The 27,109-nt window shown below is 38.3% G+C and overlaps 1 protein-coding gene across 7 annotated transcripts in view; it reads right to left on the bottom strand.

Moving 5' to 3' along the window:
* Positions 1 to 27,109, bottom strand: part of DAB1 (DAB adaptor protein 1) — a 964,054-nt gene that overhangs the window by 125,130 nt on the left and 811,815 nt on the right. For 4 of the 7 annotated variants that reach the window (XM_078670038.1, XM_078670055.1, XM_078670019.1 and 1 more), the window contains exons 6-7: positions 17,472 to 17,591; positions 7,304 to 7,363 (exon numbers count right to left, since the gene is read on the bottom strand). In XM_078670038.1, the coding sequence (XP_078526164.1) occupies positions 7,304 to 7,363; positions 17,472 to 17,591 (180 nt within the window). Of the gene's footprint in view, positions 1 to 7,303; positions 7,364 to 13,504; positions 13,571 to 16,686; positions 16,726 to 17,471; positions 17,592 to 27,109 lie in introns of all 7 variants that reach the window. The other 3 variants (XM_078670000.1, XM_078670009.1, XM_078670047.1) reach the window with 3 other exon arrangements.

Raw genomic sequence — 27,109 nt, 5'->3', positions numbered from 1 at the left:
GGCTCGCAAAGGGCCAGATTCTGAGAATCTGGCCCTTTGCGAGCGCAATTATTGCATTTGGGATTCATCATCCCAAATGCAATAATCGCTATTATAGAATTCGCTATTGTGCGAGGAATTGCATTTAAGGAATCTCTATTAGAGATTCCTTAAATGCAATTCATCAACCAATTTTAAATTGCGAATTCGCTATATTTTTGGGCGCTATTTACCACGAAGTCTGACTTCGTGGTAAATAGCGAAAAAATAGATAAAAGCACTTTAGTGCATTTTTTTCTTTTGCATGTTACACACACACATGTCCTTTGGACATGTGTGTGCGCATCACCTGTGTAATGTTGCATTTCAGGGGTGCTACAGGGTGTCCTTTGGACACCCCTGGCACCCTTGAAATCGCTTCCCTATTTGCGATTAGCTAATTGCTAATCGCAAATAAGGAATAACTCCCCATTCATTCCTATGGACCTAAAGGCCCATAGGAATGAATGGGGAGTTATTCCTTATTTGCGATTAGCAATTAGCTAATCGCAAATAAGGAATGTGTAGGAATCGCAATTTATTTAGCAATTCCTACATGAATCCCGTTTTGCAAGTCCTTAATAGCGATTCCTTATGAATCGCTATTAAAGACTCACAAAACGGCCCTTTCATGAATCTGGCAGTTAATGTTTTACAAACTAAGCACTGCCTAGGAGCAACCAGGTGACATAGCTGTGCCCTGGGGGATGGGGACCTCGTGGCTGAAATCTGCCAGGGGAGGAGGGCCGTGCTGCAACCTCCCCATAGTAAAATAAGAAGCACTTACTTCTGTAAAGTACAAATCATGCAAGTGTGTTTTATTTGCATTTCCAGCCTGAAAAGCTATCTGTAATCCGTGATGAAGGTGTTTGCATCCTTGCTTTTCTCAAGTGCAATATTTCAAGTAGTGTCTGTGACCAAGGGGCATTCTTTCTTGTCATCTTCTGCTGAGACCAGAGATACTTTTCCTAACATCCAAAAACTAGAAGTATGTTAACTTGCCTAGAAAACCTGCCCATTTGGCTCCACCCCTTAGGCAATAGCGGTATGCAGCATCTTCCTGTCCTTTTCTCAGGATGATAGACAGCTTACTTAAAGGCCTCACAGTGCTTTTCCCGACGATTTTGGAAAAGGGTTCTTGATGCCTAGGAATACAAGTGCAATACAATACAATTGCTTCTCCACCAAACAAAGAAGCATGTACTTCTGTAAAGTACAAATCAAGTGTGTTTTCTCTGCAGTTCCACCTTATAAAGGTATCTGTTGAAGACGCACAAGCAACAATCACATTAGCACAGTTACAGACACACAAGGAAACTGGAGACATTTCCTCTGTGTTCTTTACACATCTGTAGTGTAGGAGATGCACTATACATTGACCCAACAGGTTAGCCAGTTAAAAGTGCTCCAGTACGGTAGAGATGTTGCACAAATCGGTGGCCTCATCTTGGATAAATACGCAGGGCAGGATTCATTCTGGCACGATACTCATTTCACAGAAAGTAAACCTCAACAGTTTACAGCTAGGAAATAATTGTTTATAAAAATTTTAAATTCACTGAAAATGCCAGAGGCTACACGGAAGTTATAATTAAGAAATAGAATTTAAAAAACCTTAGAAATACACTGACAAAACCAAAGGTATCATGGGGTTATAGTTAGTGAATACAATTAAAAACTCTTAGAAATTCACTGAAAAAACAAAGGATACAGGGAGATTATAGTTAGGCTCACATTTCATTCATACAAAATACATAGAAATTCTGCAGTTATAGTTATTTACAGAGTTATAGTGTCATAGCACATGTACTCTCCACTTGGTCGGAGATTAAAAAATGCTCCCACAAAGCTGGAGCAAACAAAGGTTTCTCTGCTCACATGGGTTCAGACAGAGAAACTGATTTGTCCCAATAACATGTGAACCCTTCTACCCCCGGGGGGCTGGAGTCCCCGGGGCTATTTATGGCTCAGGGAGGGGTGCCATGTAGCCCCCCCTTACTTAAAGTAACTGGAATTAGGGGTGGGCTCCCTGGGGCCTTTAATGGTTTGGGGAGGAGAGCTGCATGGCCCCATGTCCCCATTTTCAGGCATTGTGGCCCTGTGTGCCCTGGATCCTTTAGTAACTCGGGGTGGAGAACAATGGCCCCCCACCCTTTTTTCAATCCCACAGGAGTCCTCCGGGATCGCAGCAATTTTTGCACTGTTTTTGTCAATTTTCTAGCAATAATAAAGGCGAGTAGGCCCATGGAGCCCCTATGTACACTAATTTCAACCCCGGAGATGTGGTCCCCTCCCCTTTATTATTGCAATTGACCATGGAGCACCCTGAAACTTTTGCTTCACAAATTAATCAAAAAGTAGCACCCTTTTGGTAAGTTTTGTGGAAATTTGGGAACAAAGTTATAAGCAACACAAACAAAACACATTTCCTATGGCATAGCTGGCCCAACTATAACTACCAAGTGATGACTGCCAGTGGTTAGTTTTATATATATATATATATGCTCCATGGTCCATGGTAACATGGCGCGCCTGAAATGGCCGTTTTTTATGTCAATTACAATTTACATTGACACTGAGAAAAGACAACACCGCCTTTCTTGGCGGATATCTTGTAATGAACAAAAATCATTGGAAACGGCGTGATAACTCAATAGAATCACAATTGTTATTATTTTAACAGTCTGTTATTTTTTGAAAAAACTGTCATTTTACCCACAGATGGGCTTGTGTACCATTCATAATACCATTTAAACAAAACATCACATGTTTTGTCCTAAATAAAGCCCTAAATGGGCCCTTCTCGCAATCATTACATCTCCTTATCTCTCAATTGCATCTCAGTGTACCCGTCATATCTCATGAACTTCTGCAACATTTTCCTACCCACCACATTACTACAATTAACCCTGTTTAAAATAGCAAGATTTCAAAATTTCACATAGAAGCTTCATCACATCTCAAAAACCAATCTTAATACAGAATAATACTGCTCCCATGGCCATGGAATACACAGTTACTCCCCTAAATGTACAGCAAGATCCTCATGGGAATTAAGGCCGCTTGGTACTTTCGTTTGAAGATCAATAATGTACCTTGACTCTAGTCTCCTGAGACTACTCACCCTATCCCCCCTCTCGGTTTTACTGGTACATGATCCAAGGCAAAGAAGGTTAGAAGGGATCTGTCGCCATTATGTTGTGCTTTAAAATGGCGTGCAACTGGATATGTCATATCCCCATTATTAATAGCCATTGCGTGCTCACGGACAGGCACCTTGGTCTGATGGATAGTAATTCCAATGTACTTGAGCCCGCAAGGGCACACAAGACAATACACCGTATAAGGGGTACTGCAGGTAACAAATTTGCTAATGCATTTTGTTTTTTTGACCCCTGGTACCTGATAGGTCAGGACTCTTTTACTACCTGTGCAGGCCTTGCATTTCCCACAGGGATAAAACCCCTTTATTTCCTTGTCAAACATTTTCGGTGTACCTTTTTTCATGAAACTGCTGGTTAGGGTGTATCGGAGGGCCCTTGCTTTTTGAAATGTCAACAGCGGCCGATTTGGAATGTTCATTCCAATCACTGGATCCATTTTCAAAAGACTCCAATGTCTTTGATTAATGGTCCGTAATGTGCCTGAGTCTTGCGAAAAGGTGGTTATCATCCGAAAACCCCCTTTGTTATCTCTTTTTCTCACCTTCTCCTCTAGAAGTTTCTCTTTAGATAGGACATTGACTCGTTTCATAGCTCCATCCAAAGTCAATTCTCCATACCCTGTAGCACGAAACCTTCCAATGCATTCTCCTGCATATCTCTGAAAGTCTATTTCTCTGCTGTTATTCCTTTTTATACGTAGTAATTCCCCATAAGTGATGCTGTTAATGAGCTTGCGAGGATGCCCACACCGGGCATGTAAAATAGAATTACCCGCTGTGGGATTTCGATACAGTTTGGTGCAAATGTTATTGTCAATAACAGTAACTTCCAAATCCAGGAAGTTTACTGAGCTACCACTTATTTCAGCACTGAATTCAAGGTTCAAGTTATTGCTATTTAGTACTCGAACATATTCCTCCACCATTTCTGCTGTCACTCTCCATATTAAGAAAAGATCATCAATATATCTGTACCAAGCCACAACCTTATCAGTCCATTCGCTCTTATCTACTGCCCAGGCCACCTGCTCCTCCCACCAGCCAGAATGACAGGTTTTTGTCAAAAAATAACGGACTGTTTAAAATAATAACAATTGTGATTCTATTGAGTTATCATGCCGTTTCCAATGAATTTTGTTGACAAATGTGTACCGAAGTTGATTTCACACTATGAAATGTCCGGCAAAAGCATTACATTACAAGATGTCTGCCAGGAAAGGCGGTGTAGTCTTTTCTCAGTGTCAATGTAAATTGAAATTGACATAAAAAACATCCGTTTCAGGCGCACCATGTTACCATCGATAAAGGCGTTAGCCGAAACATGCCTGAATAAAATCCTTGGACTCGCCACCGTGAGTGCTTTCTTTGTGTAGGAGTGATTGCACAAAGTTTGGAACAGTTATATTTGCGGGTGCACCACCCGCGAAAAGCACCCGCACAGGAGTGCAAGGAGCTGGTGAAAGGTTGGGGCAGAAAAAAAAAATATATATATAGTTTTATATATATATATATATATATATATATATATATATATATATATATATATATATATTTATATATATATAGGTATGTATAGTTATATATATAGTTATATATATATACAGAACATATGTGTGTGTGTTCATGTTAACTGGGCGAATAGTACAAGTGAACACTTGAACTTATGGTGTTGTTTGTGCAGCATGAAACATATCCTAACGTCTTAATTCAGGACATTAATTAATTTATTTCCACTCTAGCTTGCATTTAAAAAACACTCAATTGAGGGCCAAGGCAACACATTCACTTGACAAATAGAAAATGAATGTAATGTGTAACTGTGCACTTAAGCAACTGTACCCCTGAAAGACCAACCAAAATAATGTTAAATGAAAAAAGGAGTATTTGAAACACACATAAAATCTGATTAGTGTTGAAGGTTCAATCACTGTACATAAAAGAAGAACCCCTGACCCAGGCTGAAATCTTTTGAAAAGACTGAAAGATGTTTCTTTGGTGCAGGGATAGGAACAGAAACGTGTTTTTTTCTTGCAATGCAAAAAGTATGGCAGAAAAGAGCCAATTTAGCAAAACCTCACCTGGAACTATGCACTCTAAATGCTTACAGCAGAGCTGCACCACTAAAGATGAAAGAAGTCGAGAACAACTACATGCCACAAAAGACATTTTCACATTAAAAAGCTGAAACATTATTTGATTTGCTATACAACTTTATGAAAGTCTTAAATTCCACTTTGAAAAGAATCCATACAATGGTGTTCCTTTTCAAATGTCTTTTCTAAACCCTCCTTGAGAATTCAGTGTAGGTGGAAGTCAATTTGTGATGCTGCACCTCAGTGGCATTTGTTTGAAGGGGATATGCAATGGCAGCCTTACATTCAAAGGCTGACTTCAGGCGTGACCTTAAGAAAAAATGGCTTCGCTAAAAGGTAAGGAATAGGCACAGAACTAAAGGGGTGGAATAACATGATCCCTAAAATAGATGATGTGGGTCTTTCATGCATCCTGAAGATATTACTTTATCATGTTGCAAAACCACCCCTTCTAAACTCAGAGCCTTATTCCTTATGTGCATTTAGAATTAGAAAGAGAATAAACTAAGTCCATCATTTTTTTGAGCTTGGAACATGAGCATACATTTTTTTTTATAAATCTCTCACAATAAAGTACAAAGCTCTACTGCTTCGGCAACATAATAAAAGGCTTCCAAACCATTTCATACATTGACAAACAATAACTTGATGAGCCTGGATAATTTTATATCACCACTCAATTTTAGATATAAGATTGGTTTTGCCAATTGCAAACCCTTTGTTGGGTGATACATTCAAATATTTACACATAACACAATGGCAAAGTGCATTAGTAAATAACTTAAAAAGTGTTCTTTATACCAGGCTTGGTTAACTGAATGTGCTGAAACCAATGTATGTGGTTAGAGCATTTTCAAAATATGGCACACAGGTCCCTATTACACATTGACAATGACCCATATTTTATACTCTCAGAGAGTGAGCATTTCTGTTATATGTATGTCTACAAAGTGACAACCCATCTGTAAAGCAAAAGAGGGTTGTGATAGAGGAGGTGTTGGATGTAAGGGCAATGGGGGTAGCAACTAATGGAAAGGTTGCAGAGTCATTCTCGATAAAGTGAATTTTGGTCCAGAGGCAGAAGTAATATTCTGACAATCAGAATTACAGATTCATTAACTCACGTCTTAATATTTCACTTCAATCTCTTCCATTATCAATTTTACTCCATCCCGAGTTGGGCTGTCAAGCACAGATGGATGAGATGATCCATATTTGTTGTAATCCTTTCCTATTGATCCATGAGAGCACTCCAGGGTCCTTTTGATGCTTATACTTTCTACTATAGCCAAATACATTGAGAATCAAGTTCTCCCTCGTTCACCTCTTAAATGCCAGACAGCTAACACTTTCTCTCAATTCAGACAATATAAGTTCATATTCTCAGGACTTTTTCCTTTTACTGCTTCAAATGTAATCATGAATGACAGCAATCGTCTCTACCCTTCCAAACCATTAATACTTATACTGCCGCCTTTAACAGTAACATTACGTGAGTGTACAGCTGTTCTAAGTTTCCAACGTTAATACCTGCTTCAAGTTCCTCAACATTGTCCTAAAAATCATTCATATTTTATTTACATTCCAATGCTCAGTATTGATCCTTTAAATATTGTTAACTTCACCTTTGGTTCCATTCAATCACTAACTTGAATATCTTGGTTCACATCATTGGGAAGATTCTCACCATAGGCTTACCACATTTTCATTAACTTTTCCCATAGTGGTTTTGTTCATACTTTTTGAGCACTTGTGATTTACTGTATATTTTAAATTCCACGTGTACTGATCAATTGTTTCAAGAGAAATATAAAGAAAACATTGGGAGCACCATTTGTGATGCATACTCTTCCATTAAAAACAGGTATATGCACTAAATATGAAGCAAGCTATCGCTTTTTTGTAAATGAAATTGTTTTGGTGGTAAGTTGTACTTACCATAAATATAGTGTTGTAACAGCATATCATCTCATGCATCATCTCATGAAGATGTATGTCTACTGCACAAAGAAATAGAAAGCATACGTACACTTACAGGTTGACTTTTTGGCACATCATAAACGCCTTCTTTCTTTTGACTGGTGGGAACCTGTATGAGGGCAAATTAAGCAATTCATTTACTGAGCCGTAATTGCTATTCAGAACTTTTTACACCTACACATTTTAGATCCCATTTGCACAGCAATAAAAATGCAATTCAAATTATGGACTATGTGTAATAATTCAATTTAAATATAATTTATCTATTTGTTTAATGGCGTCACTGTAGTTATGCCCTTAATTAGTCACCCTGTAAGGATAAGTTTTGCAACATATGAAGGACATAAAAGCTATGAAAAAATGGATTGCCTCTAGTGGTTGCAAATCTGACACTGGAAACATATGGCTTTCTCTGACCTTTACTGTAAAGCAAGCCGCAGCTATCTGCAAGTGGATTTCAGAAGACCTCACTTCATATGAACCTTTGGTAAACTTGGGATTCGCTCACAGATCTAAAGTAACCAATCATGTTATGTCTCAAGAAAGAGTGACTGAAGTAGATTCTGAAGAAATAAATTAATGCTAGGGAGAGAAAAGAAGATAAGGGGGATATAGATTATCCCATTATCATGATGAATTTCACACATTTATAAAGTGAACACCCTCATCGCATAATTAATCTTGACACTAGTTCTTAACATTGACTGTAACGTTGTGACATACAGAGTTGAACTTAGGCATTTTGGTATTGTTGTGCATGTAGATACAATCACTGTAATTGGCAGCATAGAGTTGTCCACACCTCACATAGCACAGGCTGAAGGGCAGCACTGTCATAATGATCAAAATGTCACTCAGAGAGAGACAATTTTTTGTTAAACTAGCTTTAATAATTGATAAGAAATTGTCATTAGCACTTCCAGAAGATATGGCTACTTCCTGTAATTTCGTTTTGCATTAGTGGGTAGGACAGTTTCATTGAGTGGCTCAAACATTATCAATTTACTGTATCATCTATTAGTAGGCTATATCATATCTAGGGATAAGATACAATGTGGTGGGAGTGAGCCATACATTCTCAACACATTTCTTCAAATGAGTAAATTCCTCCTCAAGTGTAATAGTCTAATCCACAGAGGTGTTGGTATATGGTATTTTTCTGATTTTTAAATAGCATATTTATGTGCAAATATTCTACACTTGGTATAAACAGATATGAACGAGGAAATTTGGGATCAACTACTGAATGCATTATGGAAAATTATTTAATGACATGAGTATTTTGCAGAGTCACACTTCATCTTCTGTTCACATAAGAACTATTGCTCAGAGCAATAATAAACCTGGATATAATAAAAATGATTAGGGGGAAAATTCCAGATGGGTGTAGGTAATAGTCACTTTGGAGGGATTTCTCAGCTGCCCTCATTGACATAAGTGCCTTCAAGTCATGGCTACTCTGCACAGCAGAAATGTCAGCCATTTCCCAGAGCACAAATAGCGAGATCCTACCATGAAAATGTGGGTCAAAGAATCAAGAGTGTGGGCTTCTTGACCCCTGGAGACCTGCATCTCTGTGTTTGTGACTTGAATTATTGTTGGGCCAGATAAAAAAATGCCTGCAAATTTCTGGCAAGGTACCAACTTTTAAAGGAAACCTGGGCATTTGATCCAGTTGCATTAAACATACTACAGATAGATTTTAATGTGCTCATTACCTCCATCATAAAATAGTGTAATGATTTCAGGGCTGTTGTCTCATGACTATTGGGCTGACTTCAGTCCATCCGCCATAGTATCGGGGATTGGGACCACCTGACATGCTGTCGGTGGTCCCATAGTAGGCATTTAAATGCCGTCACCACCAAGGCGGTTGCAATGCCTATATTTTATATTGTGGCGGGTGCTGCTGGCTGCGACACCCACCGCAAAGTAAAAACCATGCAGTGCCTGCCACGTGGTACAGGGATATGTAAGGGGAAACATAGGTGCCCCACAACAAAGGGCTAGGGCGGAAGGGGGACCTGCTACGACTCTCCAATATTCCGTTCCACCAGCCTTTTCATGGCAGGTAACCTGCCATGAAATGGCTGACGGAAAGGGACATTGTAATCCCTACCGTAGTGCCTGGTAGGGACCACCAGTATTTTAGGGACTACAAGCTCCTCCGTCGCACTGATGGGCTCAAGGAGCCTGTCAGATGCATGGTGGTAGGTTTTTATGACCGCCACACTTCTGCCCGCTATCATAATATGGCAGGTGCTAAAGCTTGTTATGATGGAGAGACCGCCACCGATAGCCTGTTGGTGGCTGTCTCCCAACCATTGTAATTAGCCCCCATGTTGTTATATGTTCAGAAACTTACTGTCTGTCAGGATTTCAGTCCAGGGAGAGTCTTGTGGAGCCCAGTGTTTATCAAATTATTGTAATTCAATTGAACCATTACTAGAATTTACCCACACTTGGTAAGCCAGGAAAAGAAGAAGGATTTTCAGCCTTGATTTACAGTGTCACATGAGGTCTAAAACAAATGTATTTCTTCATTAGAGAGTAATGTTCTGCACAGCAGAGTGAAATTAGGCCCATTTCACTTTGATAGGGAAAACTGTGCTATATGCAAAAGTCACTGACTGGTTCAAATGTCTCTAACTAGAAGTAACCTGTATATATTGTAGCAGATCGTCTGCATCACTCAATTATGAAGAGTTCAATTTTAATAAATTTTCTGAAATTAATGTGGTTTCTGCCAGCTCTCAGAAATAGGTCTGAAGCCACGGGCTTCCAGATCTGCCTTAATACTTTGGCTTCTCTGTGCCCTTTGATGGACCAAATGCATACCGGACAGTCATTGTTCAAGCTGATGATGTATTTAAAAGCCTAATTTTGCAAACAGCCTGAATCTTCCATCCAGGAACACGTCGGGTTACTAGATGAATAAATTTAATACCTGAGCTCCTTGGAATCAAGACGAGTGCATCCAGAATAGGATATACCCGTTGAACTGCTACATGGTTAGGCACAGTCTTGTAGCAATTCAACTGGGTATATCCTATCCTAGGCCTATCTCATTTATAGTGCAGTAGCCTAGTCACACTATCACAAGGGTCCCTTTTAATCTGAGTTGATATTTGATTTCCGCAATAAGATGGTTTTTCCTGAACTCTGACAGTTTTAGACAGACAATAGCAAAATGAATTCTTTGGTTTGTGAATGGTAGAACTGAATCACATATAATCCTCAGAATTCTAGAATTTTAATTATCTTATTTTCATTTCCTCTGATGTTTAGGGACAAAGGTAAGCATGCAAGTCAGATGAATGAGAACACATAAGTCAGATGAATGGGAACACATTCAAGTGGTTCCTGGGAGCCGGAACATAAAATTTCTTCAATCCAGTCAAATTATGATGCCTTCTTCCAATGATAGACAGACACACCGTGGAAAGCAGTGCATATTTATCTCTCTATTATTTTTCAAGTAGATGTACATTTGACTCTTATCTATATTTAAAAATGTAATTGATAAAGCTCCATTATCTGTGCCATAGAATGCCCTAAATATCTTACATCAGTGATGGGAAAGTCCATGAAATATAACAAGATGGCAAAAAACACTTTAGCTATCCCGAAATTTAATTTCCATGATCACATAAATGTAAAATAGGGACAAAACAAATAAAAGTCAAAAATCTTATTTGAGAATTAAAGAAATCAAGAAATATATGATTATTTGCGTAGCCGAGTTCAAATACAGTTGTCAATTTACACAAACTCAAAGGCATGGGACAACAACATTTTCATTTCTAAACATAAATAAAATACATTTTCTCATATATTATTAAAAACCTATGAACACTTCTATGAGCAAACATTCCATCCTTTATGGCATAACTACTTATTCAAAACAGGGGAGCCCATTTAAGGTCAGTGGTGAAGATGTGCGAAACAACAACTGAGTAACCAATCTGTTTATATTATATGAATCTGAAATATGAGATACGGCCTACTGTTATTCCTTGTATGTGGAAGGGAGTACATTGTGCTAGAGGTTTCTAAGAATATCCATCTCTGCCCATAGTTGTCAACTGCATCAGAGCTCAAAAGTTTACAAACAGAGAAAAAGTACATGGACACACTATGTAAACAGAAATATTAATAGGCAAGTCTGGTGGTCCTTTGGGTACCACAGCCAACGCAAGTAATATGATAGATGATGAAAGAATTAATCAGGAGTTTTGGTAAACAGGAAGAACATGAGGTTGGGGGAAAGTGGCAGAGAGATTCTTTGTAATGAAACATCTAGTATGAAAGAAAGACGGATAACTCAATTCATGTGTCTTTTAGAAGTACAAATATATGCATTTTCAACAGTGATCACATTCTAATAGCTCAGTTGATTAAACATTCCTTTGTCATGGATGATGTTAGGACCACACTGGTTTCCGTCATCCTTTTATCACAAATAGTTTCACAAAGGTTTTGTTTCAGTTGTAATCACTCACAATGTTCTTTCAAGAATCCTAATTAGTAGAAAAATACATATAAAAATATGTGTATCCTATTTAAAGAGACATACAAACGCATCCAGAGGATCCAGAGAGCACTTAGTATGTTTCATCAATTAGTGTAAAAATAGTGCTACAGTTTGTTCCGCTGAAATATGAAGCCAAGTTTCCATTTCGAAGGTAACTTTGAAATATAGTTGGTGACTCATTTTGTTTTATGACGCCTCCTCGAATAGGTCAAGTCTAATTATGCACATTTGACCAATTGATGGAATCAAATGGTGACAATTTAAAGAAAATGGATTCAAATTTATAGAGATTTCATAAAATCTGTTAAGCAAATGAACTACGAAACGGGAGAGTGCTTTGATTATTAAATATTGCATAAAACTAATGTGAATAGCTATAGATGAGGGTCTTTCTAATTTTGGAAAGAAGGTTGATAATCCAGGTTTTTGATATGTAATTGAAATAGACTTCAAATAGCAGAAGGGAATCAACTTTTAATGTGGGAGGATTTATTTTGAAAACCTCTTTTTTATTGTAATTTACAAATATTTGTAATAATAACTTTAAAAAGTGTTCAGTAATGCTGAGTAATTGATATATTTATGTAATAGGAACACTAAGGGGAATACTGAACATGTGCTGACTAATCTGGCTTAGGCAGGGTAGACAGATAAATAAAGGGGGCAGGTAAACAGTACATATTTTCCAAAATTAATAATAATAATTTCCATATATATATATATATATATATATATATATATATATATATATATATATATATATATATATATATATATATATATATATATATATATATCCATGAACTACTCAGTATATCTTGATCAATATGAGAAAAGATCAAAAGCATTTAATGTAATATGTTCTATTGTAGACCAAAGGATGAAACCAACATAATTAAAGCACTTAACTTTAAAGGAGAACATTTTCTGCTAAATCCCACATTAAATAAATGTTATTCATAGACACTTAAAACACTATAATTGCATACTCATCGGCAGCACATGCATCTCCATTTGTTTTATTTGGTATGCATTATACATCAAAAACTTCACTCAAATTCTAATAGCTCTTTAATTTCATATAGATCCATTTGGCGGCCCTAAACATGCACATGAATAATGTTTTAAATTGAGAATATTCTATTCCTCTCAAATGTTGGTAAGCGATGAGAAAAGACCTTAATCTAGTTCTTAGCACTTGTATCTTGAAAAAATTCAAATTTTAAGGGAATAGCATATGCGCTATGTTCAAACCGTAATCAGGGTTGACTTAAGTTAATATTTGTTTAAAATATGGTTTATATTACTTAATGGTAATGTAACACCGATAGAATAGTATCTATTTATGAACTTTAATATCACTGCATGCAGGCACCTATAGAGTTAGTGTATAGCACGTAACAGTGCACAAAGATTGGGCAACAGAAGAACTATCCAGTACTTTAAAGAACTGCAAAGTTTTAGTCCATTGAACAAGCTGATCAGCAGATGGGTGTTTTCTAAAAGATGGTTGCCTGTACAAATCTTTGATAGATTGAAAATGGCAAAATATGCAATGCTGAATGTAGAACTTTATAGCAGTAGTTGAAGTAATGCAGCTCTGTTTTGTTCAGCAGCAGATGTCTATACCACATTTCAGGTTACATCTCTAAATAAAACCTTCACTTCACATGAATTTACCATCATCATGTGCTAACAACTGTTACAACTATGTACCTGGTAAATGCTTTCTTCAGAATCAGGATCACGAATTGGTTCATGTCCAGCCTCAAACACAATGTACTGTTACATCAGCAGCCAGAGGGAAAGGACACAGAAAAAAGGAAAGGAAAGAAAAGATAAGTTCTGAATTTCAGATTTATAGTTTATAGTTTAATCAGCAAATAAGAAGTGAGAGCACAGACAGACTTGCAGAAATTTAAGATGTCCTAATGCAGCATAGCCTGATTAACAGCAGAGCCTGAAATCGTCATCTGTTAACGCTAACACAGGGTGCACTGTGACATCAAGATCCAACCAGGTCATTGAGTATATAGTCATTTAATTGACTGTCCAGTTGCATTGATGAATAAAATTCATATATATGTTCCTTTTCTTACGTTCTTTATGTGAGCTAATTACATAGGTTTCTAATATATTATGTTGCTAACATCTAAGTGCCCTGATAAAGACACAGATGAAACATTCTGGAATGATTTCAAGATCATATAGCTTTAGTTCTACTGCATGTGCTAATTTGGCAATAAAATTTGGAATGAGCATGTGAAATCTGGATTACCTTTGACAATAATGAAAATGAATTAATGTGTAGGAAAGCAAATTCTCTTGTTGATATCCTACAGGTAGCCCAGGAACCATTTCACTTACTCATACTTCTGATATGAAAAGTGTCATGCTGCTTGACAGTCGCTTTCTTTACAAAAACACTTACCGAGCACCAAAGAGATGTTGTTGGTAAATGCAATTTACTGTGAGTAAGCACAGGAGCTAATGAACATTTGAGGTAGAAGTCATGAGGATAGAAACAAAATAGGCTTTGTTAAGCAAATGTTTCTAATGTTGACAACAAAAGTACAATGGACAATGTTCTTTGAATGTCAAATTCAGAATTGAGTAAAACATTTTATAGAGCATCAATGTTTCTAGTTGTAGCTGTAAATTTGAAATGTACTTAAGGGAAATATTAAAATCAGTTTAATAGATAAATGCTTGTTGTAGCTTAAGAGAAAACTTTACACATTACACAAAATATCAAAGTTAATAGAATGAGTGCATGTTTTCCAAACACGTATGCTCCCATTGCAACATTTGGATGATGTTTATTTTAATAATTTGAACTGCACGTTGCTCATTGACATGGTTGGTAATTGAAGCTCACACCTACCAAACATTCATACATTGTAGGCTTGCAAATCAGGAAACTCATCTAACTATTTAAATTCAGATTTGTAGGAAGACAGTTTTAAAGTAAAATAATGTAAGCCCTGATGGAAGGCAAAAAGCTGCCCGTTGCAATGCTATTGAATGAGTGACTATTGTCATAAGTTCCACTGAATAAACCAAAACAAAATAAGAGCCAAAACATTACAAATAGAGTGGGAAAAATCAAGGCTAGTGTGAATAAAGCCATCTAATGTAAAACTCTTTACAACAGAAACAGATAACAGACTTCTTTCCCTAGTACAAGAAAGCATTGAGGCTGGGAATTGCCTTTTTCATTGAAGCTCTTGTAGCACATTACATCTACAGTGCATAACCATAAATGATATCCAAATAATCACTTAAAAAAGGTAACAGTCATGAATGGCATTCTTTGTACCTGCCCAAAGATACAAACTATCTTGGAGAAAGGCTGGCCATTTACAGCAGAAAGCATGGTGCTGAAAGCCATTTTTGAGATTCAATGTGGCAGCTTTGTTTAGAAGGCAAAGAACTTGAGGGCAGAAGAAGTGGCACAAAAACACCAGGAATTATTGAAACTTGGGAAGAGTATGGGGAGTATTGTGCAATATAAAGAGGCACAAGAAAGACACAGCCGGAAAACACAGGGTACGGAGAAGGTATTTGAGGACTGCAGAAATCTAGGACCACTCTAAAAAGAGAGTATGCATAGGCCTTAGCAGAAGCATTGGGGGTTGGAGGAGAGTTCATAGGGGTATGAGGGATATCCCAATGACAAACAAATAGAAGTGGAAGACAGGTAGTCAACAGTGAAAAAAGCAAGACAAATGTGTGTGATGGCAGAAATGTAGAAATTTGAAAATGAGTAGAATGGAAATAGGAGTAGAAATTGAAGGAAAATGCAGCAGCACGGAGCCAACTTGGGAGATAAGTGACAGAGGAAGCTAAAAGTCATACAGCACACAGAAGGAACACAATGCAGGTAAGTGAAAATAGAGGAGTCGGAACAATGAAGTAAAAGGAGGAAAAGCGTCTTGAGAAAGAGACAAGAGTTCTAAAATGGAGAAAAGGTGAATGGGCAAAGGCACAACAGATCTAGATGGAGCAAGTGAGGACAGGGTGGTATGTAGGCAAAACGAGAAAATCAAAAGACACATACATATGACTTGAGGCGATCCCAGATTTAGCACTACCAATCCATTTAGAAGTTTATGTTTTTTTATTTAAATTCAGTGCTCATATACACTTGGTTAACAAAGCAGTACTGGGGCAATTGTTATAGTATGTTATTTGGTACATTCTAAATTCTGTCATGGTTATGGTTTATTGGGTTATGGACCACAGGTATTTGAATGATCAGCTCACTGTTTGGTGGCCTTCAAAAATTTAACAAGTTGTGAAAAATTGACAGTAAAGAAAACAATAGGATTTTAAGGTTCTGAATGACTCCCTACAGGGACAACATTTGAATGGTGAATGGACATGCCTTTCCTAATATTTATGACACATGAACAAACATATATATTTGAACATTTGTTGAAGTCTACGATATTAACTCAGCCGACTAGATTTCCAGTAACTTACAACAGAAACAGAGTGTTGTGCTGAAGTATACACTTAAGGCACAATATCCTATAAAAAGTCAGACTCTTTTATTTCCAAAGTAGTTATTTATTACAAATATTTTATTTTCTGAATGTATATTTATCTCCCTCACATAAATACATTTTGTGCAGTAGATTTCTCCATAGATGATTATTCCTTTTCCTAGACATATTTCACTGCATAGATGATTGTTCCTTTTCCTAGGCATCTGTCACCTCCCATAAATCTGATATGGTTATGGTTTATTGGGTTATGGACCAAATGTTTTAGAATCACCTCCCATAAATGAAGACATGGGCAATGAGGGATGGCAAACTGGAATGTGATGAGAGCTCCTGTTGCATGCACCTAGTCATTTCTATTTTTCTGTGTTCTACATATGCATAAATTACCTGGTACACCGGATCTTCCACATCTTCTTCCAAAATTGTCTACATCCAAGAAGATAGGAATGAGGGCAAGGAAATAAACAGCAAAAGCATAATAAGAGTGATCAAATATGAAAGGACAGAACAGAAATAGAGAACCTTCGAGTAGAAATGCAACATACCATTATACCCTTAGAATTCATAGTTTTGCCAAAATAAGACTGCTATTCATGTATTTCACAAAACATATTCTCTTGTTTCGATATACAGAGGACTGTAATCTACTGTAACATAACAATTAGTTCAAAATCTATCTTCCTACCAAATAATATTCAGAAATATATTTAACCCTAGAAACAAGTTAGATATCTATACCGTTATTATCACTCCTGGCAGTTACCCAAATCCACCTGCAAACAGAAGTTCCCCTCTCACCAGGTGAAACATCTCTAAAACATCCAGGCAGCTGCAACATAATTTGGTTAGTCTTCTCCACACAAAAGAATCACTGAAACACTGATGCACAGCCAACTGTGTTTTGTAGTTAAGGTATTATCAGGGCAGACCCACATCTGCACTGAAGCCTCTTTAAATTGAGAATTTTTAGTACCTACACAGACATAACCTTCAACCGAAAATGTAATTCACCAGGGTATCAACGTCAGTAAAAACCTTTCTCCCAGCTACAGTCTCAATACCACATGCCAGGATACTACTCAGATACTTTGATTTAAAACGTTCAAGTAGGAATTTCTGATTCTGATGCCCATTTATGATTAAATACCAAAGATGTGTCATCATCTATATACCTGGTACACAGCTTGTTCGCATTGCTTATCCTTTTGTGCCTTTTTCTCAATTTCTTCTCTCTGTTTTAATTCATATATAAGCTGAAAAAGGTCTCGCAGATCCAGAATTACAGGCTCAGCCTAGGAAAAAAAATCAGAATTGTAGAAAATGGTTAGCTTTGTTTTGGTGCTTGGCTCAATCTAAAGATTGCATAATGGTAGCAAAAAGTAAGATCTATAGATCTCTATTTAATTATTTTTAAACTGATACGTTCATACACAGATACTGTGAAATACTAAAAAGTTCCCACCTCATCAATGACTGATTCAGCTCCTGGGTGACAGTTGGAAGCTCATTAAAATGGGCTTCACACATGTAAAATATGATGTTTTAAATATATACTTTGTAAAATATTTGGTACAATCTAACTATACCAATGAATTTGGCTTTTAATGAATATATTAAAAGGACCAAAAATGTATTTTATATCTCGTTTCTAGTTGGAGATAACAATATTTAATTTTAATAATCATCATCATCATCATTTTAACTTTATTTCGGTTTGTTAATGAACCATAAAAGTACATCGATAATAGAAAGAATACATTTACAACTCAGCTAATACACAGTTACATCTCATTTTGAATATTTGCAATAAATCAGTTAGCGTGCGGTTTATAATATGACGATAAAAGCAGTAAGACAATAAGATACATGAGGTAGCAAAATTTAAAACACGATAAAAAACTAGATGTTACTGAAACAGAGCAGTCTACTTACAATAAGTAGGTTACTACAAACGAATCAGTCTTCGTCTAATTAACCACATCGTAAACAAAAATTTGGCAATAGCAGTAACTATCAGTGCATTAGTATCAGTTTTTAAAATCCTAAAATAGTCTATGTAATTCCTGACTCCTCGATTCACACATAGCTGTATGATCCATTTTTTTCTGATAACAGAATAAGCAGGACAAAACAAGATCACATGGATTAAAGATTCATTTGGGTCATTGCAACCTGGGCAAGGACGAGCTAAACCCAGTTTCCATTTATCAGTATAAGAGTGAAGGGGTAGTGTACCATATCTGAACTGTAAAAACAGTTTTTTTGCTAAGACAGGTTCTATAATGTCTAGTTCTTTCTCAAAGCTATAGACATTCTTGGAATCCAAAAAGCTGTCAGTGAGACTGGTAGGCCTGGCTGATCGAAGGACCTCTTCTAAGTTATAATGTTTTATAGACTCAGCCAGGGTTCTCTTTGAGATGGATTTGCATGTGTCCTCCGGGTTGGACCAGAGATTCTCCATGCCGATCCTAGACGCCTGCCCCCTTATAAAAGATAACCACTTTATCCTCCCTACACCCGGGCGTGCCATCACAATCTTTAATTCTTCTCTATAGCACTCAAGCTCCGGGACACTCCACAATCTACGCCAGTAGAGAAGCGGGCGTGAGGCAATTACTTCTGCAATAGGCCTCAGATTTATATCCAACCTTAGAGGAACTAGGGGGGTATTAGTTGGTAAGGAGAGCAGCTGTCTAATAAATTTATTCTCTGTTATACTGATCTCGTTTGCTGAGCAGTGGCCCCAGAGTTCCGCCCCGTATAGGGTGGATGATCTGGTTTGAACCTTATATATTTCCAGCGGTACACTGACTAGCTTATGGACACAAGATTTCTGCACTTTAAGGATACCCCCCATGGACTGAGAAAGGGTTAAATTAGCCTTAGTCATTTGGGTTTCCCAACTCATTTTGTCGTTTAGGGTCAGGCCTAGATAAGTGAAATTATTTACTCTTTCCAGGGCTCGTCCATCCATTGTCGGACGAGGGCAATTAGTTGCAGTACCATTAAACACCATGTATTTTGTTTTGTCTATGTTAATTACCAGATTCCTGTCCCTACAGAATTTGGTAAATTGATCTAACACCCGCTGCATCCCCATAGATGTTTTTGAGAGCAGCAGGGTGTCATCTGCAAACATGAGTGCAGGAAATTTACCACCAGCTAAGTTAGGGGCGTCACTGTTTTGTACACTAATTAGGTCATCAACAAGGCCATTTAAAAAAAGGGAGAATAGCGTAGGGGCCAGTACGCATCCCTGCCTAACTCCCTTCTCAATGGGAAAATCTCTTGTTAGCTGGCCGTATTTGCCATAGCGAACCTTTGCATAGGTTCCTTCGTGGAGTCTTTTAAATTGCAGACATAAATAGGGTGGAATCCCCATTGCTGTTAATATGCTCCAAAGTTGGTTTCTGTCCACCATGTCAAATGCGGATTTGAGGTCCACAAATGTCAGGTAGAGGCTCCCCCCTTCCATCACCACATGCTTCCAGTAAAGAACCTGGAGCCGTAGTAATTGGTCAATGGTCGATGTTTTAGCATGGAACCCTGCTTGCAGGTGGGAGAGGATGTTATTCTCACTAATCCAATCTTGCAAGCGTTGCAAATTTTAATAATATATCCCAATGCTTTCCTACTGAAGTGCTAACCCTGCCACACTTAGCATTTAGGGCAAAGGACATGTTATACATTGAACCTTTAAATGTCCTACTTCTAAATTACATGCACGCTGCTTATTGGGTGGTAAAGGACCACTCTGGTGACCTATCAATATTTAAAAGGAAAATATAGGCCTCTCAGAGGCTATTCTGACAGGTCAAATTTGCAGTAGTCCGGCAGTCATGTTTTACACTGTTACTCTAGTGGTAGCACAATGTGTTCTGCAGTCCACTAGTGATATTTGACTTACACACCTGAGAACACTATGTACCACATACTAGGGACCAATTCAACATATTTGTTGGCATCAGAACACATTCAGCAGAGTGCAGAATCCTAGTACCAGCAATAAAACCTATCAAAAAGTGGGAATGACCACGCAAATAGGGGCAAAAGGGGATTCCTTTCTACACTTATGTTGATAAATTGTCCACACAAATCTTTGCCGTGGTGTCCCCTTTCATTACTAAGAAAGATCCTATATTGACTAAGTACGTCACATACATTTGGGAATCCAAAACAAATTTCTAGCTTCCCAATATACATATGGAATTGTTATATATTGAAAAGATAATTTTTGAACCAACATTCCAGGCTTGATGTTCTTGGAAGTCGTAGCATAGACTATGTGGGGATTAGTGCAGATGAGTGCTATGTAAGGGTAGGGGAATACTTTTCTATGTACAAGTTCACAATGTTGGCCATCAGGAAAGATACCCCAAGCAATTGGTGAGGTTTTCCTTTGTGTAAGAGCAGGCTGAAGTGCAGGACACCATGTTTAAAAGAACTCAGAGAGGGTTTAAAGTATCTATTAGCTCAGGGATTACTATAAAGAAATATGCTTATTTGTTTAGGAAATGACATTTACAGAAAACCCGCTATTTTAATGAAAAAGAGTTATTTCTGGTATGTACGAATTATCCTTGGTTGTTAATCCTGTGTTCTGTTAAATTGTGGATTGGTTGTTAAGAATATTAAGTCTGGTCTGTCCAAATAGTGTATTGATCTATAATAGCTTGGAAACAACTAACTGTGTTGTAAAATGTACACATTGCGAAGAGATGTGTCCTAACGGCTTGAGCAGCTGTCCTTGGAAATCCACACTGTGTGATTATGGACTCATTGATCCATCTCTGTGTTCCTTAATGTGTGTAAAATATATTTTTGTAACCCGCCCCTACTGCATGCACATAATCTTGTGGATCATCTAGCTATCCCTCTATAATCTACAAGATTCTGTTGCTTCAGAGCTGGGGTCACTCTATATAAATACCAATCCATACATACCTTTTTTGGATAACCATTAGCTAATGATAAGTGGTTCAGTGAATGTTGGTCTGATTAAAGTCACAGTTTGGAAATAAATTAATTTAGATTCATGAGATACTGTAACAATGACTTTTTAGATGTCTTTGATCCAAAAAAACAAAGATAGATTAACAACATAAAGGTGGACTGATTCAGGTCGGCTTTACTCCTTAACTTTAATGACCAATGAGGCACTCGCTGTCATAGGTTGAGATTACACCTGTTTGATTTGCCACACATAGCTAAAATTGTGAGTTCATATGATATTCCACTAGAACTTATTTTCCATTAGAATTGAAAACACAGCATGGGATATATGGGATATTCCTGTCCTGTTACTGACTATGCTTAGTCACTACAGTTCTTAAGAAGGTCAATCAAGAAAGAAATAGATAGATGGCTGTGAGAAAATGGATGGTGCCCCCCAATACTTTGGAGAATGGTTTTGCTGATATTTTAACTCTGGACAGTAGGGCACTGCTGACCCCCAGTGTGTGTGCTCTGATCCCTAAAATAAGACAGGATTGGCTCCATATACTTGGTAAATGGAGCCGATATATATACCAATGGCAAATGCTACCTGTGAGCTGACGCTCACATTGTGCCAATCACTAAGCTGACAAAGAAAAAATTACTTCTGGCCCGTATGTGTCCCTTATCAGCTACATCTTTTAAACATGCAGACAGCCCTTTAAAATTACTCTTTTTGATAGAAAGGACCTCTACTTGTAAATATTGAGTAAGTAACTCCTAAGTGTGCCTTTTAAGCCACAAATTTATGGTGCAAAGTATTTAAGTGTGGAACATAGAAGAATGTAAGGTTGCCATGGTCCTACAGTGACTAACCCCAAACAGCTATTTTTTTGTGTATGCCACTGTAGCTGTTCGTATAAGAAAGATTGAAGTAAAATTAACAAGCTATTTTTGCAACTTTGGCTTTGAAAAACCGTACTCCTTGATGCAGTGTACTCAGAACACATTTGAACCTGTCGAGGAACAGATAGGAATGAACCATTCTATCTGTGATCTGTTTTTAGATCGTAGGGACTGGACCTGGTCCCACGTTTGCCCAGGACTGATAGTGGATTCCTGTAATGCTACAGGGACATCAGAATTACTTTTCCTTGAGTTACTTTTTGGCCAGTGACAGGGGGGCCCTGGCAGGACTGTGCTGGTGAACTGTGCAGGAGTGGGACCTGGACTCTAAGTGTTGTCCTTGGGGTGCTGGGAGCCTTAGAAGCAGCCAAGAAGAAATGCTGCAAAAAATAGGAAAATGGGTTTAGAAGATTGATGGCCCCTGGAGGACTAGGACAACCCTCTCAACACTATCCATTCCTGGCATGACCTCAGCGGGCAAGAAAATCATGTTGATCCAACTCAGAACTTTTTGCCACAAGAATCAAGGTTTTAAGGGACACTCACGGCTAGGAAATTGGCTTTGGTGTAACCTGCCCAGATACTGCCTACATGCTTGTCCCACTGAAGGCTTCCAGGAATCAAATTAGAGCAAGTCCCATTGAAGACATTTTAACAGGCCAAATATATGACAGCCATGTGGACGATGAGAAGACTTTGTCAGGAAAATCATTTGAACGTCCCACTTGGCCAAGGGTACTCGACACCAAGAGGACCGCATTACATACAGCCTTTCATCTTTCCCCCCTGAAGGAGTTTGACTGCCAGAAAAAAGTCTAAGTCAGCAAGTATTGTCTTTGATCAAATCTCATACTGGGTGTTTCTGGCTGCGGATTGATTACAGTCAGCCTCAACTTGTGTGTAGGTCCTGTCAAAGGTGCAATGCTGTTTCCTGGCAATTTTTAACCTAAAATTGTTAAAACATCTGCTTCCACTGATTGTAATATGTTTTGTCATTTTTATGGTTTTATTGTGTTGTGTTTTGGTACTAGTAAATACTCAATACAGTTTCCTTAATTTAAGTGTGTCGATTCTGTGCCAAAGTTACTGTGCATTGATTGAACCCAGGCTTATTTATTGAACTTTTCTAATGGACCAGACAGGATTTTGGACCTATTACTGGAGATGGACTCACATTTTTCCAAACAAATAACCTATTTTGTTGCAGTACCCAAGAACATGTTGATGGTTTGTTTTCCCTTTTAAATCTTGAGCCTCAGGATGCACATTATCCAAAGACTGATGACACCATCTTTTACCACAGTCTTCAACTCTATGTCAAACTTCAGCGAAAGACTTATTATTAATCCAGGTTCACTGCACCTACATCCTTGCATTGCAATCTGCATTAGGTGCGTCTCATTTTTCATTATGGTTGTGCCTATATTTTAAGATATATATGCTTTTCTGTTATATACCTCTGATTGTCTGTATGATAGAAAGTATTCCTTGGGAATTGCTCAGTCTGGAAATGCAGACAATTTACTATGTCACTTTTACTTCCCTAGTTTCCTTCTTCTACTGATAAAATGAAGCTATAGATTGAAAGATGGCTCAGTGAGTTAAGCACACACTCCCGACATCTGCTGTCACAAGAAGTTCGATTCCTGGCAAAACGAAGAAAGCCTTTAATTCTTCCACAGTAGTAAACCAAGCAGCACCAACTTAGGTGGTTAATAAAACCTGTTATTTACAATGCTATTTACACCGACAAAAATTCTTATGATTCAGTACATTTGTAAACAATGATTATACTTCTTGATAACTAGTATTGGAATAACCTGCCCTAAGTGTTATTAACTAAACATAGCCCATATTCCTTCCACATTCACAGACATCTATGTCAAAACTCTTAAATCTCTACCACCTAGTAGATGCAAGGATTGTGCTATTGATCTAATTCCAAGTGCAATTGTTAGCAATGTAAAGAGGGATGTGCTAATAGAAAGGATCACAAGGTTTATCTCTTAGCATATTGATAATTTGAGGAACCATTTTTTATCTCCAGCTGTAAATCTGGCTATATTCCATGTTTTAGTGCCAAAGAGAAATAGCAAAATAGTTGAATCCCTCCACTGACAACCATAGTCTTAATAGATTGATATATAGGAACCACTACTCATTGTCTATTTCCATATTTTGTTTGAAAATGCTTGAAATTTAAGGCCTTATGCTATATTCATAAGATTAAACTAAGCACAGCACCCCATTACCTATGCTCCCTGGCCCAAACATATCTTCTGACCCGTCTACTTCGCTCCTCACCCCAAGCTAATTTCATAGTTCCTAGATTCAAACTTTCGCGTATGGGCGGACGCTCATTCTCGTATCTGGCCCCAATTTTGTGGAATTCACTACCTTCTCTACTCCGCCACGAAGTTAGCCACAAAAGATTCCACAAAGGCCTTAAGACCTGGCTATTCAAGCAGTAAAAGCAGTCTGCTCTGTTTGCAATTTGTCCTGAGCGCCGGGAAACCTCCGGGTAGCTGTGCGCCTTATAAATTTAATATAATAATAATAGTAATCTAACTCATATTCAAGTCTTTAAGAATTGTGTATGTGTCGCTGCTCTGACACAAATTAGCATGTGTTATAAATTGGGTTACTGCTTGAGGGGGGATAAAACCCCACTCTAGCAGCAACCGCAATTTCAGTTAGGGTGAAGTCACAAGCATACCCCAAACTAACCTGTGCATAACCCACAGGTAGCTTTGCACAAAAACAGTCAGGCTAAAGTTAGAGGCAATGTGTAAGGTATTTATGCAGCACCTCTCAGTAATAAGGTGAAAACATAACACAAGAAATATACCATACCAATTTAGAAAAAGAGAGTAAAATGCAATCAGGTATTTGAGATCAAAACGAAAAAAGTCCAATAACTAGAACTAGAGATAATCAATGAGAAAGATTTAAGTAAAAATAGTGTCTAGAAGCACAAAGCAACAACTACGGCTATCTGATCACACCGGACCAGGACGAAGTCACAAGTTTAGGCAAACCATGATGGAGGAAGGGCCAGATACATGGACCAAGTTAGGCCCACTAAGCAAAGCACCTTAAAATCTGGTTTGAAGAATGGTGCAGGGTCCTGCATCGAGGATGAGTTGTGCAGTGACAGTTTTGAGGAATCTTCGTGGCTGCAATGTGGCCCCAGCATTGACATCATGGATGCTGTCATTGAGGGGCTTGCGATGCAAAGTCATGCATCGAAGATCCGTAACACATCAGTGGTTCTGAAGAAGCTGCGGGGCTTGGATGTAGAGTCCTGCATCAATGATGCATCATGCAGCAGCGGTTCTGGGGAAGCTGCAGGATATGATGCGGGGTCCTGTGTCAGGGATGGGTCCTGCAGCATCAGTTTTGAAATGGCTGCGAGATGAATCAGGCTGTGTCAGTGCTGCTCATGAGAACACAGTTGGCCGGGAGTCCATGTGCAGGCTTCAGGATGGTTGGGGCATTTTCTGTCCTTGAGGCTGGCTCTGATCTAGAGACCAGCTAGCAAGCCCTTGAAGTCACTCTGGTGGTCCTGAGATCAAGATGCAGATCCAGTCATTTCACTTGGGCAGCAGAGCAACAGAGTAACATTCCTACTTGCAGAGCAGCACAGCAGTTCTTCTGAGTCTTCCACAAGTTCAAAGGTGTAATGAAGAGTTGTATCTGAGGGTCCATTAGTTATACCTGGTGCCCACTTTGAAGTAGGAGAATGTTCTGAAGGTTTTCACCCCAAGAGATGCTTGGACTTTCCTGCCTCACTGCCCTGGGCCCAGCTAGTCTAGAGCCTTCCAAGGGTAGTTTCAAAACCCTTTGTGAGTGAGCTTTTGTGATGTTCAAGTGTGGTAGGTGACAGCTCCTTCCCTCATCAAGTCAGGGATGGCCCATCCTGCCAGTTACTATTCCCATTTGTCTCACTGTCTGGAAGCCATACATAAAGACCAACTGCCAGGTATACCTCGGTGACAGCTCCTCTCCCTCATCACGTCAGGGATGGCCCATCCTGCTAGCTACCATTCCCCTTCAAGCCACTATCTGGGAGCAATACAAAAAGACCAACTGCCAGCTACACCTAGTCATGTGACCCAGGATACAGGCACCAGGCACCAAAGGGTTGGGACAACAAAATGGCAACTTTCTAAAAGTGGCGTTTTCAGATTTGTTACTTAAAAGCTGACTTTACCATTAAAGAGGGTTTTAAACTACAGTGCATTAGACCCCAAACTCAATATTCCTATCTTCTTCCAATTGAAAGTTACCACTTATTAAATGTAATAAGCTAACCCAATGTTATCTTGTGGGAGAGGCAGGCCTTGCAGTCGTGGGAAACAAATTGAAATGTTTCACTCCTAGGACATATAAAAGTTGCAAGTACATGTACAAAGTTTAAAATAGGGCCTACCATATGGGTTACATATGTATTAAAAATGAAAGTTTATGCCTGGCAAAAAGTTACTGTGCCAGGTCCAAATGGCAGTTTACAACAGCACACACAGGTCGCAATGGCAGGCCTGATACATGTTTAAAAGAGTTTATAAGTGGGTTGCACAATTAATGCTGCAGGCCCACTAGTAGTATTTAATTTCCAGGCCCTGGATACATGTAGTAGTACTTTACTTGGGACCAGTTGGGTGTAAGCCAATTTTACCATGTTTAAAGGAGAGTGCACAAGTATTTTTAAACTGGTTAGCAGTGGTAAAGAAAAAACGGGTTCAGAAAACAAGAGGGTGCATGCAAAATGTTTGGGGATGAGCCTGTAGAAAGGACCAGGTCAACAGCATGTTGCATGTGTTCATTGTAAATCTCACAGACTCGTTAGTTTAATCCTTCTTTGTTTGGAATTCGTCCCACTCACTGCTGGCATCTAGGTGCATTTCTCTTTATTATGCCAGAATACATAATAATACAGTCGACATATAGAAACCACTTCCTTTCTGGT

The sequence above is a fragment of the Lissotriton helveticus genome, chromosome 1_2 (assembly GCF_964261635.1).
Source record: "Lissotriton helveticus chromosome 1_2, aLisHel1.1, whole genome shotgun sequence".
NCBI lineage: Eukaryota > Metazoa > Chordata > Amphibia > Caudata > Salamandridae > Lissotriton > Lissotriton helveticus.
This window is presented reverse-complemented; position numbering and strand designations above follow the sequence as displayed.